At 36.6% G+C, this 21,656-nt stretch overlaps 1 protein-coding gene and 1 pseudogene across 16 annotated transcripts in view; one reads left to right on the top strand and one right to left on the bottom strand.

Moving 5' to 3' along the window:
• DMD (dystrophin) overlaps positions 1-21,656 on the top strand; it is a 2,092,562-nt gene that overhangs the window by 446,122 nt on the left and 1,624,784 nt on the right. For all 16 annotated transcript variants that reach the window (XM_053201917.1, XM_053201921.1, XM_053201923.1 and 13 more), the window contains exons 3-4: positions 13,127-13,219; positions 14,851-14,928. In XM_053201917.1, the coding sequence (XP_053057892.1) occupies positions 13,127-13,219; positions 14,851-14,928 (171 nt within the window). The remainder of the gene's footprint in view (positions 1-13,126; positions 13,220-14,850; positions 14,929-21,656) is intronic.
• On the bottom strand, positions 19,497-20,888 carry LOC113597727 (transcription elongation factor A protein-like 4; annotated as a pseudogene).

The following is a 21,656-nucleotide window of genomic DNA, read 5'->3' as shown; positions in this document are numbered from 1 at the left end:
TAAAATAGGAAATGGACAGGTAGGTGAACATAAATATCAAGGAATAGGCTTTTGATAATTTGCTTCTAAATCCTTGTTCCCAAAACAGTCATACCATGCTGAGTGTATTCCATAAAATGAGGAGGTCAGGATAATTCCTAGTGCTACACGATGGTAAATACCCAGAGAGTTAACTATGCTTTGCAAATTGCAAAATTGGCTATATTTGAAAAACCATCTTTTTCTTCCTCCTTTGATTTAGATACAGGCACATTTTAGCTTCTAGCCCTGATAGTGCAGGCTAGGATAAACAAGACTGTGGGCCCTTAATGGGACCATAGTTGGGAGGATGCCAGCACAGGAAAGTCTGTTTTTAATAGAATAAAGCATGCAGCCTTCTCTTTGATGCCTTTTCCTTCCAAAATAAATTCTTAAAGATTTTTTAAAAATTATGCAGGGAAATGTTTATCATGGGAGGTTCAATAAAACCAACAAACAAAAAATGATAGAGTTGGGTAGGGATGAAGCTATAGCCTATAGAGTCAGAGAGAATGGATTTGAACCTGAGTTTAAATTCCTGGGTGAGTTTACTTGAGACTTCTGAGTCTTCATTTTCTCATGTCTAAAAAGGTAGAAACAATATCTTCCTCGCTAATTGCTCCTAATATCAAACGGAATAAGTGTGACACTGTTCATAAAATTCCTAGAACATCTCAGTTTAATTAAGAAACACTCCAAAATGGCACTTGAGTTGATAAAGGAGGAGAACATGGTGTCAAGGAGGAGGAGGCAAAAAGGAATAGAAAGACTAGTAATATAAGATAATTCCAGTTTGAAAATAATGCGTTTATGTATAAACAGAAAAAAAGTCTGTGCAAAAATATACCATTATGTTGATGCTGGTTGAGTGGTGAGATTATACTGTGTTAGTTTCTTTGTGTTACTTTTCTGTATATCATTTTTTCCATAAAGTACATTTCCTGGTTTTAAAATCAGAAGAAACCATTTTTAAAACCAAGAAGTTAAAATGAATATATTTTCCATTTTAAATTTAACTTCACATTCCTGTTTAAACCTTCATCTCAGATCTTACAGGCTGAGATCAATAAATCATTGCTAATGCATTCCCTGTAATATTTAAATACAAAAGGTCAAGAGTTGGTCATTCGACCAGGTAAGTGAGTACCAGCCTTTTAAAAAGTTGTTGGGGTGCCTCATTTTAGCTCAGTTCATGATCTCATGGTTCACGGGTTCAAGACCTGCACTGAGCTCTGCAGTTACAGTGTAAAGCCTGCTTGGGATTCTCTCTCATTGCCTCTCTCTTTGCCCCTCTCCTGCACTTATGCGCGCTCTCTCTCTCTCTCTCTCTCTCTCTCTCTCTCTCTCGATAAATACATAAACTTTAAAAAGTGGCTAAGTATTTGGTATTCTTTAAAAAATATCTGGTGGTTATTATATTTTTAAACCAAAATAATTTCACTTCCCTTTTTGCTCAATAATATTTTTGAAAAGTTGCTATTTTCATGAAATAAAACATTTTCCACAACATTGTTTTAAAATTGGCAAATATTTGGTGTGGCTAGGGGTGAATTACTGAATTAGGCACCTTTTATAGTTAAGTTATGTGATAGTGGAAAAGTCCTGGTAAAAACTTCTACTCAAATAGTTATTAAAGTATTTTTTCATATTTTTAAAATAAACAGGTGCCTATTAAGATTTTCTAATTAATTTACAAGACAATTTAAAGTTTTTCATGTGAGCTTTGTGAGGAAAAATGTCAAGCCTAAGTACTTCCCTTTGACTGTTGTTCAGCTTAATTTACTGAAAAATGTATTATTCTAGAAACACTAACCAAAGGTGACAGTTTAATTCACAGAGAATTCTTTTTGACTCACTATTTTTGCTTTGAAAATGTCTGAATGATAAACCACTGGAAATTGGAGATTATAATGAAGGAAATTAGATACACAGGAATTTTTTTCTGAAGTGACAACAGAGTAAAAAATCTAGCAAACAGGAAAACAAAAGGTCTACCTTTTCTTTTTTTAAGTAGTCATAAGATCCAAGTGAACCTCAAATGAACATGTTGAGCAAGAAATACAATCTTTGTTGTATTTGTGGTATGTGACTACCACAGAAGAGTTCATTTTATTAAAGGTAGCTTTAGAAATCTTTTAAGGTTGACAGTACTGCATTCTTGATTCCATAAAATTGACAATCAAAAACCACAGAACTTTGTTAATTTTAATTTCATGTTGGAATTGGAGGAGCTGTGTCGAGTACATTGACTATGTTCTTTTCCAGATAACTCATTGAGTCTATCTCTAGAAATAGTGATTTTTTGCTCATATTCAATTTCGGCAGTAACAGTGCTCCCCAGCTTTAAGTTCTGTTTCACAAAAATTATGAAGCTTCTCTTACAAGTAATTCATAAATAATTTATCCATATTTATATATTAAAGTATATTTTTTCAGACATATTTCTCCTTTGTAGAAACAAACGTTTATGTACAGACATGTATCAGTTAGCTAATGCTAATGCTATGTAACAACTACTTTTAAACTCAGTAGGTTAAAGCACCTAGTTCTTCAGCTGTCGGGATTATTCACGTGTCTCTAGTTAGCCATCAGTTGATCAGATGTCTTTGCTGATCTTGGCTGAGCTCTCCCACATGTCTGGCTGTCAACCAGCCAAAATGACGTCATCTGGGATTACTTGGAAACTTGGCTCTGAATCACATGTCTCATCTTCCAGCTCTCTAGCTCAGTCATGTTCTTTTGGTGAAGGTAGAGACATGAACAAGGGAGCAAAAGTGTTCGAGCCCTTGTGAGGCCTGCCTCTGGAAGTAGACCACTATCATTTCCACTGCATCCAATTGGCCAAAGTAAGACAATGGCCAACCCTGCTTCCAGAGGCAAGTTAGAGCAGTTGTTCCTGAACAACACAACTCTCTCGCCAAGTGTTATTTCCACACCAGAATAGTTCTCTCAGATTTTTGCAACTGCAGAATTAGGTTGTAAACAATGCCAATATTGGTCTTTCCTAAACAATATTAAGTACCTTAAAACATCAATGTAAATATTAGTGTGGAAAATATGGTAAAAACTTCAAAATTAGATGCCATGCTGTAAAGAATTAATACAAAAGACCATTGGACATTTGCCCAAGCCCCTTTGGGTGGCAAACCAAGTTCCCTCTGCTGTGGGTTAGCACACATCTCCCATCCCATCATCTGCCATCCCTCCATGTGCCCTGTGCTCCAAGAACTGATTTATCCCAGTTTCTTGAATATTTGATGCAGTTTAATTTATTTGATCCTTAGCATCTGAAGTGCCTCTCTGCTTGGCATTCTCTTTCTCTTTCCACATCTACCTGTTGATTTCCTATTTAACTTTGTAAATTTCAATTCAAGGACTTGTGCTTCTGTTACTCTATCAAAGATGACATCTCTCCTTATTTGTGCTGACACCATATTTATAATACCTCTATTGACAGGGTTATAACACAATGCTATAATTATATTTGCTTAGATGCAAACCTTCTTCCTGACCATGGCCAAAGCTTGGAAAACAATGTCAGTATCTTGTTTTTTTTAAATCTTTTTATCTTCCCAATTATTCCCAGCACCTGGAACAGTATAAAGTATTTGAATAGTATCTATTTAATTTAGTTGAATAATTTCACTACCCTCCTCCTTTGATATGTTAGGAAAATAAGCAAACTACCAAATAATTTATTCAAGTTCACACAGTTGGAAAAAGAACTGCAATTAAATAAAGGCCTATTTGGCTTCAGATGCAATATTCTTTAACATGTGACTATATGAATCTCACATGGAAGACTTTGGATAAGGGACTGGCATGTTTGAGTGGATCTCTCAAGAAATAAGTGCACTGATTGCACAGGTAAAACTTTTCCTATTTCTTTGATCTCATTTATTCCTCATCAAGGATTACCATTTAAGGATTGCTTTAAATATATCTATATTTTGATCTGTAGTCTTTCTAGGTTTTCGGTGTGGGGTATTGCGTTTGTTTTTTTAACAGAATTAACATTAAAAAGCCATATCTTCCATATACCTTAGAATAAATTCTTCATTTTAAAAACTTGTTTTGGTCTCTAGAGCAGTATTTACCAGATTTATTGAGGATCTCACTGCTTGGCATATGGGACTCCTGAACGAGTTAATAGAATCCCCCGTAAGAGTGATATCACAGTAAAAATTTAGGACATTGAAGAATTTTCCTAATGTGCATATGTAGAATTATCACTGTGTTATTATCCTTCAGTTACTAATTCAACCTAAAATTAAAAGCAATTTTGTTCGTAGGCTGTGTAACTGCATCTGACCTTCAGAAACTTCAGGGGAAAGAAAAAGAATAATTAGTTAAATTATCCCCTACTTTATTGAAAGATTGTGAAAATGAGCAAGTAAAATTTATGTCACACTGACCCTGAGTGGCATCATGGTCATAGAAGCCCAGCCCAAATAGTGGTTACAGTGTAGAGAGTGGTTAAGAAATCTGGAGATAGACTGCTTGAATTCGGGTGGTATCTACCACTTTTTCACTGCGTGGCTTTAGTCAGGTTACTTATGTTCTCTGTGCTTCAGCTTTGTCATCTAGAAAATGGGAATGATTTTAATTGATTGTTGTGGCAGTTAATTAAAATAATCCCTGTACAGTGCACAGAATTGTGACTGACTTAAATTAAGCACTTAATGTGTATTACTCATATCTTTGTAGAACATAGGAGGATGAATCATATGAAATAGCCAATATTAAACCATATTTGACTTCAGAATTGTAAGTTTCATATGAATTAAACTATTAGACCATATTTGACTTCAGAATTGTAAGTTTCATATGAATCAAACTATTAGAAGGAAATGGAGTTATAGTGGTGACAGAAGCTCTTACTTAAATATTCTGCCCTCTGTGACTTTTGTCCTTTCTGTGGGTCTCCTGTTTTCTTGACTTGGCACTGACTATTGGCAGACCCTCCTCATAGCCATGGAAGAAGAGAGAATGAATAGTCCAAGGCTCACTTCCTAGTGGGTAGGGGCAGGAAATGATTAGGAAGAGGCTGTAACTTGTCATGTAATTGTCCACACAATTGCAATGCAGTACAATTGAGAAATTATAAAAATGTTAATTTTATAAGTAAGTTTTAAACTTATTAATTAAAGGCATCGTCAGAAGGTCTCCTCCCACTGGATCTTATCGAGGTTGAATTGTCCTGTGTCCCTCTGTATTTTGCCTGGAGCTAAGTGCCAATAGTTGGCCTTTCTCTAGTGAGCATGTCCATTGTGTTATAGCATTTTTTTTTTTTTGAAGAATCAGAGTGTTATTTAGATGCTTTGAAATGAAATGCTTCCTCTGGGAAACCTTATATTGTGCTTTTTCTGTCACAAAAGCTACTGTTGGGATAGAATATAACCAACCCTCCTTTCCATTATTAGCTGTCTCAACCTTAAATCCTATGTTTATGTGATTAATAGAGAAATCAAATTTAACTTTCAGAATTTTAAGTTTATAGGGCACATTTAAGGGTGGTGTAAGAATGAAATCTTGCCATTTGTGACAACATTGATAAACCTAGAGGGTATGATGCTAAGAAGTAAGTCAGACAGAGAAAGACAAATACTATATGATTTCACTTACATGTGGAATCCAAAAAACAAACACAAACAAACAAACAGACTCCTAAATACAGAGAATAGACTAGTAGTTGCCAGAGGGGAGGTGGATGGAGGGAATGGACAAAATAGATGAAGGGGATTCAGAGGTACAAAAGTTATAAAATAAATAAGTTAGATGAAAAATATGGCATAGGGAATATAGTCAATACTCTTTTAATATAAATGTTGTATGGTAACAAATGGTGACTACACTTATTGTGGTGGGTAGTATAGTAATGTATAGAATTGTTGAACCAATATGTTATATACCTGAAACAAATGTAACATTGTATGGCAATTAAACTTCAATAAGAAATTTTAAAAAATTAAAGGCAAAATAAGATCATGAACTACAATCATGGTTTGTAATGTTACCATATATTTAAAAATAACTATTTTTACATTAAAATTATGTCTAGAAATGTAAGATAGAAAATTACTTACCGTAATGATACTACTTTTTCTTTCGAAAAGCCTGGTAATTGAATTAGCACTGACCTATTTAATTTACAGATGAGAAAACTCAGGCCTAGTTTAAGAATTCAGTTTCATTACACACCATGTTAAAGACAGACCTGATCATACAACAAACTATGCTAACTTTCGGTTAAGCACACTTTACTTTTGGGTTTCTAATAGACCATTTACAGATAATGACTTGATTTTCATTAACTATTGTTGGGGCTCCTGTAGAAAGTTCTAATGTGAAATCTGGTTGAATCTTTTCTCGTGTACTTAATAGTATAGTATACATATTGGATCCTAGTGATTATGTTTTATAAAGACTTCCTGCCAAGTAGCATTTTTTATCTGGAGAGATTGTAAATCTATTATATTATCAAACTTAGCTCTTAAACACTTCTTAGCTCCAAGGAATAACTTGGATTTTTCTTGATTATCTTTGTATCCCAGATTTTAGTGCTTGATTATCTCTCTATCTCAGATTTTAGTGCTTTACCTGGTATACAGAAGTCTTTAAAAGTATTTGATGTTAAGGGATAATGAATAATATATGTTAATTTTCAACTGTCAATTCCCACGGAACATTCTAGGACTTTGATACCCCTTTTGTAGAATAGGAAATGTCTCAGCGATACATTTGACTCTTTCATATGACCTTACCAATGATAGAAATATAGGAGACTTGGGGAGGAACACTTGGGTTTTTATTTATTTTCTGACATGGGTGTCCCTGACATTGATCCCTTGGGTCAAAGAAAGTTTGTTTTCCTGTCTGGGGTGTTGTATGTCTGTGGTTTCTTCCTCTAGGTCCACTTTTTGCCTTTTTCTTCCCTGCGAGGCTGACCTCTGTGGACCATATCAGCAGACTTTCTTGTCCTCTGGATTCCAGTTGGATTTGACTAATGGGAGCATTTACAGGAGGTCCCAGAGAGAGGAAAGAAAGACCAGGGCATTTATTAACTTCAGGGTGGCTGCATTAATTTGCCTGCTGTCCAAGCTCCTGTCAGGTGACTCTGTTAGCTCTCTCTTTGTTGAGGGACCAGTAACCACTCTTTCTTTTCAATCCTGAGTCTAGGAGTGATAATAGCCATTCTCTACTACCAGTTATGGTGGTTTCTTTATTCCCTGCCTTCATCTTTGTAAATCGTCCCTTATTAAACTCTCTTCAAGTTACCAAAATCCTGCTAGGACCCTGTGACCCATAAAGCAAAGTACTATTCTTCACCTCCAGGTGATGGCATTTAACAGGAAGGAGGAAGCAGAGAATGTTATTAGAGATTATTAATCATTTTCTGTGCCAGACCACATGTTGGACACCTTGTAATTATGAACCATTTAATCCCCATACTAATAGTTTGAAGTTGATTCCTTCTGTTACTTTGAGGCAAAATTTATAAGGAGAATTATGGAAAATATGGATTATTTGGCTTAAGAATTTTGGAACAAATTCATGATAGCTGACACTTATTGAGTATATCTTATAAACAAAGCACTGTTCTAAGTGCATTTAAATCTTCACAGGATTACCACAAGTTAGGTAACAGTATTTCTTCATTGTGTAGATCAAAAGGTAAGGCACAGAAAGCTTAAGTTATTTGCTCAATATCACGCAACTGGAGGATTTGAACCAAGACCTTCTAGGTATGAAGCAAACACTTTCTTTTGACATTATCATCCCTTCCTTTTGTTTTGTAAAACAAATTTCATCAGTGCACCTTTTTTCTTTTTTTTTAATTTCCAAATTCCCTCTGCCTCAACCTGGTATCTTTCAGTCATTAGTCTCCTAAAATGAAACACTAAACCAGCATTGTTTTTCTGTTTTTAAGAGACTCCTTTCAATGCAAGATTAATCTGTGGTACTAAAAGTCAATATAGTGGTCATTATTGAAGGGGCTAGTACACAGAAGGGGGTGTGAGGAAGCTCTGAGGATGCTGGTTGTATTTTATTTCTCTATATAGGTGGTGATAATATGAATGTGTTCAGTTCATAAAAGCCAATTGAGCTAACTCTTAAGGTATGTGCATTTTCCTATATGTATATTACACCTCGATAAAATTCTCTTATAAAATACTTTTTATAATTCATACTTAAAAAAACAATCATCTATGAAAACAACCTATTTAGACTATAATGGGTTATAATAATTTTATGGGAGGCAATCAGTATCATCCACCAATACATTTTGAATTATTTTTACCCTTCTTTTTGGTGTTCCCAGTGTTTTTGGTATTTCCAGTATCTAACGATTTGTAATCAAAGAGAAGTATCTTGACTTTCTGACCAACAGAGATGTCCAGAGGCTGAACTTTCTGTAAGCAGAAGGCCATGCTAAATAACTCCTGTGCTCTTTACCTCTCATTGGAATAGTATATTGATCCCTGTGTATTTTTCGGTTAAGGGATTGATAACAACTGTGAAGAATCAGAAGTTATTTAAATATTTTCACAAATCCATTTCTGTCCCTTTCAATTTTTTTTCACTTTGATTTTTTGTCACTTTGTTTATCCCACTTGCTAATCAACCTATCTGATATTTTTTCTTTTGAACCTTGTCTGTGCATCTGTATTTCTATATATCATACTGACAATGATCAGGAAGCATTATTATCTCATTTTATAGTCCTTTCATCTTTTTATTTGGGTTAGCAAGGAAGAAGACAATATGTAAGTGAATGCAGTAAACTGCTGAGTAATATCAAAAGTTCACCTTTTAAATAAAATACTAGTCACGAAAGGGATTGAAGACAGAGAGCCGCAGGGTCATATGGCCCAAAGAGAGTTTAATGTTTTGTGTGTTTTACAAAATAATTTTCATATACTTGAAAGCCATTACAGATAGGGAATTTTAAAGAAATATTACTGTTTTCATGACATAAATGTCACTTGCAACAAAAAGACATGGTAGATGTAGAAGATGAAAAGGGAGGTAAACAAAAGATTTAATGAAAGGTAACCCCAAGAACAAAAAGAGAGAGACAGGGAGGGAGGGAGGGAGAAGGAGAGAGAGAGAGAGAGTGAGAGAGAGAGAGAGAGAGAGAGAGAGAGAGAGAGAGAGAAAGGGCTTGAAGCCTCTGAGTGCCGTCCGCATTTACCAGTATTAGTAATAGAATATGGAGTGACATCTTCTATCCTTGACTTTCACTCTTACAAGGGTACCAAACTAAGAAAATCAGAGTACACTGTATGTGAGCTCTACATTTTCTAGTAGACTCAATAATGTACCAGCATTGTATTTAATCTGGAATTTGGCCAGACAGAGAGAAGTCAAGGAATAATTGAACAAAACAAAACAAAACAAAAAATCTTGTATTTATTGAGTGCCTACTATCTGCCCAGTCTGTATACCACAGCACACTGTTCCATTTAAGCCTCAGAAGAGTGCTCTGAAGTGGTATTATTTCAGTCTCCATTTAAACAGAAGACTATGGGGGAGGGGAAGGAGAAAAAAAAAGGTTAGAAAGGGAGGGAACCAAAACATAAGAGACTCTTAAAAACTGAGAACAAACTGAGGGTTGATGGGGAGTGGGAGGGAGGGGAGGCTGGATGAGGGGTATGGAGGAGGGCCCCTGTTGGGAGGAGCACTGGGTGTTGTATGGAAACCAATTTGACAATACATTTCATATTAAAAAATAATAAATAAAATATTATTGCAAAAAAAGAGTATATTGTGCTTCAGAAAGGCTAAATCACTTGCCTGAGACAGCAAAGCTAGTGAATAGAGGACTTGAGTTTAAAAGTCAGCTATTTTAAACTGTGCTACTTTTACTATATCATAGCTATAATGTTATGGAATGAGGATTTGAATCTAGGAAAGAAATGAAAACCATCCAACAGAAATGAGATGTTTTGCTTTCCCCGGGGTCTTTATACCACAGGAAGAGTAAGACTGAGCACCTGAAGATCTGTGAAGTTACAGGCTAAATACTGTACATTTCATTGAGCATCACTTTAATTAGACCTAGAAGAGGAAATGTCACTCGTAAGTGCTTGAAAATACTTTTAAAACAAACATTAATTCAGAGAAGAAGGCAAAATCTCCATGAATTCTTAACATAAAACATATGTGTTTATAGACATTTTGAACCTGCTGTCACTGCCTAATTTTTACTGCCAGACCTGGGGTAAATTCATTCCATCTCATCTGCTAGAAGGATGCTTTGATGGAACATTCTGAGAAGCACTCTATTAGAGAATGTGGATATAACAAATAGAAATTGGATTTCAATTATGATACTTTAGTATATCATTTATCGTATGAGTTATGAAAGTTATGTATGATAGCTAGAGCTTTTTCTCTGTCACCTCATTGCTTTCGAGGTGCCCCAAATAGATGTGCCCGGAGGCCTCTGATTAGCCTACAGTCCTTCACTCCCTCTCCATTTGTTTGCTTCCAGTTTAAAAGAAAGAATTATAAAATACCTTGGCCTGTGTATATGAGCTTGGATCAAAGCAAGATCCCATTTGCCTTGTTTTGACCTCTGTCTGGACTCCTTGTCCCCAAAGCATAAGCTTTATAGTCTTTGTGTTGTGGATGTTAGATGATCCTTACGGCCTTGGGGTTCATGCTTTACTCTGTGCCTGAATACTTACCTGATTCCCTGTTCCTGCCCTCCTTGAATAAACCTCTTGCCACCCACATCCTTCCTGGTTTGACAGACTTTGTTATCTATCATCTATCTATCTATCTATCTATCTATCTATCTATCTTTCTTTCTATCTATCTATCTATCTATCCATCTGTCTATCTGTCTATCTATCTGTCATCTGTCTGTCTATATATCTATCCAGATACATATTTTTTAACAAGAGCAAGTATCTTTGTCAGGTAAGTATATATTTTTTTCTTCAAAACTTGATACATTTCAGTGTGCAATATTCTTTTTGTCGATAAGTTTGGAAGCCACTCACTTCTGAAATGCATCTGTAAAGTTTTGCTCCTGGATGAAACAAAAGAAAAGAAAAGAAAACAGCCAACAGCATTTTCGAGGCATCGTAGAGCTTCACCCAATTTGAAAGCATGCATTCATTTTCTTTTACTTATTAGTAGAAAGCTTTCCTTAAAGTTTCATAAAAATGGCATGTTGTTTTGAGATTTACTTGCACATAATGTGTAGTCAAGGTGTTTTTAAAAATTTAGCACATTCGTATTTTTATGTTGTCTTCTTTTCCCCTGAAATTCTTAATCAGAACTATTAGAGGAGAATTTACAAATAATAGCTTGCAGTTATCTTTGTCAAAGCATCTCTGTGGCTCGATTTTCAAGGGTGCCCGTGGGGCTGGTAGCCTTTTTGTGGGGGATCTGTGTTCTCATTAGGTGAAACACCAAGGCATTGACAGGATTTGTCATTGACATGGCTACCATGCAGTAGGGAAAGCTTGAATCCTATGTCTTTAATCTTGGAAACCTCAGGGATGCCCTTTGCCTGGAAACTAAGGCTGCTCTTTGTTTTTCTTGACCTGTGTGAAATGTCAGGTTTGCACGCAATCGAGGAAGGCTTGAGACAAACCCACTCACATGGAAAGTAATGTTAGACCCATCACCTGACATTTGTGAGGAAGTATTTCATGGTCCCTGTACTATGGGCGTTCCCACAGTTATATGTTCCTGGGTCCCTTTTACTGATTCTGTGTAGTATTACCTTTTGGGAATATTTGTTTTCCCTGCTGGACTCAAAGTTCTATAAGGGCAGGGGTCATGTCTGGCTGATTTACTAGTGTATGCTCCTGCATCTAGCTCAGGTTTATTGGTGCTCAGTAAACATCTGCCACTGATAAATTAGGACTTTCTAGAGAAACTGACTGATGAAAGAGATGTGAATGATTTCATAGGAAGGGATTTTAGGCTTTCAACCAGAAAAAGAAAATATTTGAGAGCATGACAGAAAAATAAAATATTTGAAAGATAATCAGATGGAAGGAGGATAAGGCCTAGAAAGCAGAGTATGATAAACTAAGAAGAGCAAGCCTCTCAGGAGTTAGATGGATCCAGACAGAATTTTGGCTTTACTGTCTTGTAGTTTTTGTGACAAAGGGCCACATGTTCAATCTCTTTGTCTTGTCTCTAAGATGAGTATTTTAGTGCCAGCCCACAGCTATATCACAAAGATTTTAAGATCCACTCATTTAGTGAATTGTTTTTCATGAGCAGTTGCTACAAAAATTCCAGATACTTTCCCAGGTAAAGAACTGAGGAAAATAGATGCAAAGGTGTCACAGGGCCATTTCAACTCAGTTAAAATCAGATATTTCTAGCATATGAGCCATGCAAGATGAAAATGGATCATTCTGAGATAGTTTCCAAAGTGTATATTCAGAGAGAGCACGTTCTAGGTGCAGGATGGTGGGCCCTCTATGATAGAGGTATACCAAACAGTTAAATTTTAAGCACCTGCCCAGGGCGAATTGTATGTGGTCTGTTTCTTTGTGTGTTTACCTCTCTCTCCTTCATAGAACCAGCTTTTAAAAAGTGGAGTTAATTAGACCAGTTAGGCTACGGATAATCCAACTCACCTTATTAAAAAAAAAAAAAAAAAAAACAAACAATTTAAATAGATTTGACCTAATGATGATATATTGCTTTTTTGTTTTTTACTTGGAGGTTCTCTTTTCATTTTTCACCCTTGGCAGATTAAGAATTAGATACATTACATATTCTTTTTTTTAATGTTTATTTATTTTTGAGAGAGAGAGAGAGAGAGAGAGTCAGAGCATGAGTCGGGGAGGGACAGAGAGAGAGAGAGAGAGAGAGAGAGAGAAAAGGAGACACAGAATCTGGAGCAGGCCCGAGGCTCTGAGCTGTCAGCACAGAGCCTGATGCGGGGCTCGAGCCCATGAACCACGAGATCATGACTTGAGCCAAAGTCAGATGCTCAAGCGACTGAGCCACCCAGGTACCCTGTTACATGGCATATTCTTAACCACAGCTTTCAATTTTAAAAGGCATAATCATGGAAATGGATCACTGGAAGAGTGCTTGGTTTAACTGGGTATATTTCATGTTTCAGTTTGGGAAGCAGCACATAGAGAACCTCTTCAGTGACCTACAGGATGGGAGACGCCTCCTAGATCTTCTGGAAGGCCTGACAGGGCAAAAACTGGTACGTGAATTATTTCTAAGAAAGTTCACATTAACCTTAGGGGAATTTACTAAGAAAAAAAGAAATGAACTCAGTGTAGTTTTACTCGATCTAGTAAAATGCACTAATTTAATAATTACCGATTTAACTAGTAGTAGAGGACCTATTCCTGAATAAAACAATATTCGATATTACTTTATTTTGGCATACTCTATCCTCTATAGAACTAGCAGGTGACATTTTTCAGTAATGTAACTTACGATAATTAATAGATATTACTTGCTCATAATATTGGGTATCTTTGTTATTGAATGTCTTTTTATAAGGCTTTTATTCATAATGATCTTTTAAGTTTCAGTTCATTTTTTTATTGTGACAAGAACATTTAACTTGAGATATGGAAAATGAAGAGTTGCAAGAGGAGTAAATTCCAGAGAACTGCTATCCAACACTGTGCCAATGGTTAATAATACCGATCTTCCTTGACTTACCATGGGGTTATGTCCCTACTAATCCATCCTAAACTGGAAACACAATTTGAAAATACATTGACTATACCTAACCTACTGAACTTCATACTTTAGCCTAGCCTACCTTAAACATGCTCAGAACACTTACATTAGCATACGGTTGGGGAAAATCATTTACCACGAAGCCTATATTATAATAAAGTGTTGACTGTCTCATGGAATGTAATGCTGTATGGAAAGCGAAAAACAGAGTGGTTGTACGAACATTGGTTGTTTACCCTTATGATTGATTGCATGGCTGACTGGGAGCTGTGGTTCACTGCCCCTGCCCGGTGTCACCAGAGTATCATACTGGGTTATCACTAGCCTGGGAAAAGATCCAAAATCAAAACGTGAAGCACATTTTTTGCTGAATGCCTCTCACTTTTGCGCCATCATAAAGTCATGAAATCCTGAATTAAACTATCATGTTGGGGACCATCTGTAGATTTACTGTGTGTTTACAAAGTTCTTAAGATGTATATTTCATTTTAGAAGTAAATATGGTAGGCATCATAATGGCAGAATTTCTAAAACTCCACAATTGGATAAATGAGTTAATCCACATACTGTAATGTACTGTGCAAATGTCAGTTTCGAAATTATAGGATCAGATGGTATTTGGGGGATTGGGAGTGAGGGTTATAGAACCAAGGATTATTGGGGTTTTGAGCTTCAGTGATGAAGACAGTTAAGGTAATGTTGACAAAAATAGTTTGTCTTAATCCTATTTGGCATTATATAATCTTTATAGGCTCAAGTCTCTTTTATACGTTCCTTAAAAGTGTGGAAATCAACTCACTTATCTACCTTACTAATAAACCTTTATTGCAATGTTGTTTCCCTTCCTGGTCATGCTGTAATCCCCAGCTGGGCTGCAGAATGAAGAGATGGTAACCAAAATAGATTTTTTTTGAAGAAGAAAAAAGCTGTCATTTTTTCTTGAGGAGAGGTTGATTCATGCTAACAAAGTCCTATGACAAGGACAATCAACCCAGAGCACTTAAGTGTATTATATTAATGCCTCACAGCCTGTGTTCATTTAAAATACTCAAATTTAGAAGTAAAATGTATAAATTGTTTCATTTCTAGTAGATTGTCCCTCTCTGCTGGGCAGTAAACATTGTTTCGTTTTGTTTTCAGCCAAAAGAAAAAGGATCCACAAGAGTTCATGCCCTGAACAATGTCAACAAGGCACTGCGCGTCTTGCAGAAAAATAATGTAAGTGGAGACCTGGACAGAGTCTGGATACCATGAGACAGCATAGTTAATGTTTGAGTGAGGGCTTTGGCCCCAAATGCAGGGAGAGCTTCTCAAGTTCTCTTACAAATCACAGTAGTGGTTATAACGAGTATGCGTTCTGGTTCATGTGCGTCTGCTGGTGGCTAATGTGACTCAGCAAGTAAATGTACCGAGTCACAGAGGGCAGGGAAGGGTGTGACTCAGACCCGATAGGGCACTGTGTGTTGTTTTCAGATTTTACTTGATGCAGTTATATCTGAAGGACGTATTCACTCTTTTGGTGAACCTCAGTTTCTTACAGTAGTGTTCTGTGCAGCAAATGGCTTTTACTAGGCTGAGTATTATTTTCTATGTATTCAAGTTTGCTTGAGTTAAGGCAACACGTACTAGATACCACACCCACGTATGAAAGTTACACAGAAAAATCACTCTTTCAACTTACAGAACTGCAAATTTGTTTTCTCTTGCTAGGTTTGATTTAGTTTAACTGGATGAACATGGATGTGTGGCATTAGAAGGTCAACAGTTATACCTAAACAAGTATGTAGATGAGAGGAGAGTAACCTTGAGATTCCTCCCTTCTACCACGATATTAGAGGCAGCCCCTCCTTTCTTAGCAACTTCCTGCAATCTTTCTCATCGACCAATATGTTTACCAGGTCCTTAGTAGCTTCCTAATTACATTACATCTCTATTTCAAGAATAAATTCAAATAAATTGCTCACATACTCTAAAAATAACCATCGTCAGTGATAGATTAGTTGTGATGTATACTCCCCCAAAAGTTATTCAGTTCATCTGGTACAGAGAGGGCATCACATGGGAAATGTTAGTGAAGGCTGTGTAGCATTTGGTTGATTTTATGAATTTACAGTTATTGTCATACTTAATCTATCGAAATTGCCTTATAAAATCATTATAGATTTTTATCATTTTCTGAAGTGACTAACTGTATATTTTCAAATTTTGTGCAGGCATAATAAGACACTCTATAAAACATTTGCCTCAACATCAGTCTGATAGATCCTTTTGAAAGATCAATACCACAAAAATTGAGAATATTGTTTTAAAGATAGTAGAATTTACATGAAGAAAAATCTTTTTTAGATATCAGTTCCCCATATTCCATTACAAAATATACAAAGCAAGGAAGACAGCAGAAAATTCAAAGAATTACTCTATTAAGTCTCTTTCATGTAGGTGATCTCTTCCCACCAAGATAATATCATATTAAACAATTGGCTGTTGGATCACCTCTAAAATAGTAGATTAATGTAGCCATAGATCTTGTTTAATGATAGTTTTGTTTTTTCACATTTGTTATTGATTATGAATTTTTTGGTTTCCTATATATGTTATAATTATTAATTTCACAGTTTTAAATATAAGACCAGAAGAAATTCTGGCAATAAAACAGAGAAACCATAAAAGAAAATCTCTGTCACTTTGGGATAACCAAATATTTCTTAGATGTGAAACCAGAGGCCTGATTCAAAAAGAGAAAAATTAACTTGAACTTCATCAAACTTACGAGTTGTTTCTATGTTATGGATACAAACCCTTTCTTTTCTGCATTGCAAATGTATTTTCTGCCTCTAGATTACATTTTTACTTACTGGTGTCTTTTGATGAAGCAGAATTCTTCATTCTGATGTAGTTCATTTTTATAAATGGTCACTTTATAATTTTGTATCCTGTTTAAGAAATATTTGCCTTCCCCAAACCATTATGATATTACACTTTGTTGTCTTCTGTATAGGCTTTGTTGTTTTGTCACTTGAATTTGGATCTCTATATCACCTGGAATTGATTATTGAATTTGGCATGAGGAGTCGGTGAAAATTCAGGTTCTTTCTTTTTTTTTCCATTTGGAATCTAACTGTCACTACACCATTTCTTAAAAACAATGTTACTTACTCATTGCTCTCGAGTATTAGGTGTGTCATAATAATTTCTTGGTACAGATGCTGTTCTGTTTTTGGACTTGAATTCACTTCCATTTTTCTCTGTCTATACACGCACAAACATCCTGCCATTTGGATTTTTGCAGTTTTATAATCCATACTGGTATCTGGTGAGCTAGGTTCCCCCACTTTTTCTTGATTATATTGACCCTTTGAATTTCTGCATTCCTTTTACCATCATCTTTTTAATTTCTATATAAATCCTGTTTGGAATGTCATCAACAGTGAGTTAAATCTATAGATCGATTTGGGAAGAATTGTTACCTTTACACGATTGATGAGTATACCACATTCCTGCTATGATTTCCCCTATTGTTTATTTATTTAATTTTTAAGTATTAGATTTGAGAGAATGAGAAAAAAATCCAAGAGAAAAAAGGGTCAGAAAATTTGAACAGCAACTTCACAAAAGGGGACGTTTAGAAGCTGAAGAATAATATAGAATGTTCAACCTCAGCAGTAATTGGGGAAATTTAGAACTGCAATGAGATACCAATACAAACTCATAAAAATGGCTGAAATTAAAAGAGCTAATAATGCTGAGGGTGAGGATTTGGAATAACCTGAACTCCTAACTGGTAGAAATGTAATTCAGACAACCATTGAAAATAGTTTGGCATTATATACTAAATGCAAAAGTGCATAATTCTTATAGGCCAACAGTTTTGTGCTTAGGCATAACATGTAACTACCATTTATCTCTGCACACGTGTGTGTGTGTGTGTGTGTGTGCGCGCGTGTGTGTAGAAAGAGAATGTTCATAGCAGCTTTTAAAAAAAAATTATTTTGAGAGACAGAGAGAGAGGAGAGAGTGCATGTGCAAGCAGGGGCAGGGCAGAGAGAGAGGGAGAGGGAGAGAGAGAGAGAGAATGAGAGAATCCCAAGTAGGCTCCGTGCTGTCAGTGCAGACCTCAGTGCAGGGCTCCATGTCCAAAGCTGCGAGATCACGAATTGAGCCTAGATCAAGAGTCAGATGCTTAGCTACGTGAGCCATCCAGGCACCCCTCATAGCAGCTTTATTTCTAAAAGCTAAAACTGGAAATGACTGTGGTATAGTCACATGATAGCATATTATAAAGCAGTGAAAATGAACAAGTGATAGTTAAACACAATACATAGGATGGATCACTCTCCTGAAAGAGTTTGGAGCCAAAGAAGTGAGACACAAAAGTATACCTACGATGATTTCCTTTTTTTTAATGTTTATTTTTTTTAATGTTTATTTTTGAGAGAGACTGAATGTGAGTGGGGGAGGGGCAGAGAGAGAGAGGGAGACCCAGAATCCAAAGCAGGCTCCAGCCTCCGAGTTGTCAGCATGGAGCCGGATGTGGGGCTTGAACTCATGAACTGTGAGATCATGACCTGAGCTGAAGTTGGATGCTTAACCGACTGAGTCACCCAGGCGCCCCTACTATGACTTCTTTTAGTTGAATTTCAAAAACAGGCAAAATTGTTCCATGGATTTAGGAATCAGGAGAGTGGTTACATTTTGGAAGGAATGAAAGCAGTTAAATGCATGAGTGCATCTTGTGAAGTGTTGAAAGTATTGCCTATTTTGACCTGGTGCTTGATACATGGGCGCATTTGCTTTGAGAAAATGTATCATGGTCTACCCTCAGGTCCACTTTTCTAGATGTACGTGATACTTCAGTTCCTATTTTTAATGTTAAAAAAAGAGGAACCTTTGAAGGTAAAGTAAACCTAACCTTACAACCTCCCAAATGCCAAACAATGGCTTATTTATCAGTCTGACAATATGCTTGGTATTTTCTCATGAAATTGTTTGATGAAATGTGATAAGTGAATATACAAAATTAGAATAAGATTAATGCATTTTATGGATCTTTTCTTAGATGGTCATATTTCTTTCTGAAAATGTAGAACCCTGAGAACTCCCCTGAGAACTTGTTTGAGCAGGCAAAGACCCCGAAATGAGGACTTAAATTTGAGAAGGAGCCCTTAAAGAGCAGATTTCCACAATTCTCCCGTTTGACCGAGAGCCTTAATAGGGAATGTCATAAAATTGAGGTCTCTGTATGAAAAGGACAGAATCTCAAGTAAAACATTTTCGTGTGGAAACCAAAACCCAGAGCGAAATAACCTTTGCTTGAAGTAGCCCCAGGCTAAAAGACACAGACTATAAATGTTCAAAGGTAAATTTATTATCATTTTATACTTCTCCATTATTTTGTAATAAAAGAAAGTACAAAAGAAATGGAAAAGATTCCCCAGGAACATGTTTATTAGTCTCTGATTATTACCACACAGTAAACACACAATTAAATCAAAGAGAATGTTCAAGAGCAGGATTTTTTTCCCTAAAGATGTGCTTAGGTATTCTATACTAGATGAATAAATGAGCCTGGGGCAGGATATACATAAATTGGCACGTTAAATAAAATAGTAGACAGGGCTATTTCACATTTCCTTTTAAAAATGATAGATTCTCAAATTAGAATGAAGGCATTGATTGGAGAAGTTGACTAATCAGACCTTAAATAATAATGTTAGTGCATTTACATGCAGCACATTATTTATTGAGTGTCTACTATGTGTTAAGTTGTATGCTAGATGGTAGGAACACTGTAGTCAGTGATCAGAACAAACACAACCCTATATGTCATAGAGTTTACAGTCACATACCAGAGGGCAGTAACATTTACAATGTACATTGTGATAGCTATGTGAATGAGTAAGAGATACACAGAACAGAAGGTGTGGGAAGACCTCTCAGTTAAACTGTGATATGGTAAAGCCTGGAAGGAAGTGAGGGAGTGAGCCATGGCATCATCTATAGGAAAATGGTCCAGACAGAAGGATAAAAAGACCTTGGGGAGAAACAAAACGTTTGCAAACAGGACTTGCTAGGGAGACAGGACTGAGTATGGAGAAAACACAGCAGAGAAGGGGATCGGAGAGGTACCTGGGTACTTATGGGAGGTGTAAAACATGGGAAGACATTAGGCTTGGAACTTAATTGGGAAGGAGATGACAATGACTAAAAATAAAAGGGCTGCTATGAATTGAATGGCTAATAAAACCAGTTCTTTAAAAATGAGAGAAATAGTTAATAACAAAGAAAAACTTACAAGAAAAGTATTTAAAAGCAGTACCATTTTTATCCAGGGAGGTTATCGTCTGTAATGAAAACATAATACAACTTATCGCATAATAGAAATACTACTAAAACCACTAAGACAATTTAATGGAAATATTTTTTGATGTTATAGGCTGCTTTATTTTTCCAAGATTTACAACGTCTTTGCAATGCACATGGGTGAAAATCCCCCTACTGATAGAGTTCTCTAGTTGGGTCAAAAGGCCACTGATAACAGGAGGGACATCTAAAGTGAAAGTATTAGCGTAAGGTTAAAGCACAGGGCCTGGCAAATGCCTGCCAGGGGCACTTTGCAAAAGGAAAGTCTTCAGAGCCCTTTTGTGGGGACCCGCAGCCACCCCTGAGTTCCTTTGGGCCCCTTGGGTGGAAGGGATCCTGTAAACTTTTTTGCATCCATATAACCACCACCCATTTCTGCATGGTTTTCTTCACCTCAACCTGCACCCTGACCATCTCTTTGAATTCTCTCATCTCCTCATTCCTCAAATGCATATCGTTTATGGCCTCGTAATCCTGGAGCCACCAAGCCAGCCCCTTGTTGGTTTCTCTTTTGGCCTTCTTGGTCACTTTCCTGCAGCCTTGGTTCCCTGGCTGGCTTTTCTTCTTCTTTTGGCTTTCCCTGGCTCTCGGGCTTTCTGTCTTTTGGCTTTGCCACACTGCTGGCTTTTTCCTTGTCCTTTCCTATTTCCTCATTTTATGCCTTTCCCTTGTGATTTGTCTTTCCCTCAATTTCTAACTTTTCTTCGTTTTCCAGAATACAAGCTACTGCTCGCTTCCCTGCACCCCATGGCTGTTCTTTGTATTCCAGCTTTCCTTGTTCTCAGGCATTCCTTCATTCCATCGCAGAGTTTTTCCATGTTGAGATTTTCCCTCCTTTTCTAGTCATGCAGGGATTCTAGACAGGTTCCTCCTCCTTCTATAGCCTTGCAGAAAGTTGCAGGGGCCGGGGCACGCCTGCGCCTTCTGCTACTCTCTGAAGCCCAGACCCCTTGCTGCCAAGGCAGCTCAGGGAGCTGGTTCCATACAGGCAGTGGAAGAAGATGGCACAGGGACTGGATGGCAAGGTCGGAAATACAGTTTTATTCAGAGCCTTTAATTCACCATTGTCATATTAGAACACATTTAGCAACTAACTAACTAACTAACTAACTAAATAAATAAATAAATAATTGAGACTATGGATGGCATAAATAAACTGTAGATTTAATAGCAATTTGCTTCCCGTTAATACTCCAAAGCGCAGATGATTCTATGAAATATGTGTGCATTATGTGTAAACCTCCTGCCCCATAAAGTTGGATTTTCAGGAAAAGCAATAGTTTATCATTTAATTTAAATTAGCTAAATCCAAATCTCAGCTCTCAAGCAGGCATTCCGAAAATTCTCAGTCATTATGAGGAAAGCTCTTCCCTATCCCTAGCAATGGCCAGAGAACAGTAGGCCTATGTAGTGCCTCCAAGGGAAAAGCCTTTCCTCTTTAGTCCATTGCAGTATGCACTGATACAGTCACCCCCTAAGCCCGAGTCTTCTCATGAAGCCAAGTGTCTCATTAATATCACTGGCATGAAACAGAAAGCCTGCAAAGACCAAGCTGAAGAGACTGTAACAAAGTAAATATATACAGA

Source organism: Acinonyx jubatus, chromosome X (assembly GCF_027475565.1).
Source record: "Acinonyx jubatus isolate Ajub_Pintada_27869175 chromosome X, VMU_Ajub_asm_v1.0, whole genome shotgun sequence".
In the NCBI taxonomy this organism is placed as follows: Eukaryota; Metazoa; Chordata; class Mammalia; order Carnivora; family Felidae; genus Acinonyx; species Acinonyx jubatus.
Note: the sequence above shows the minus strand (reverse complement) of the source record. Positions and strands in the feature narration are given on the sequence as shown.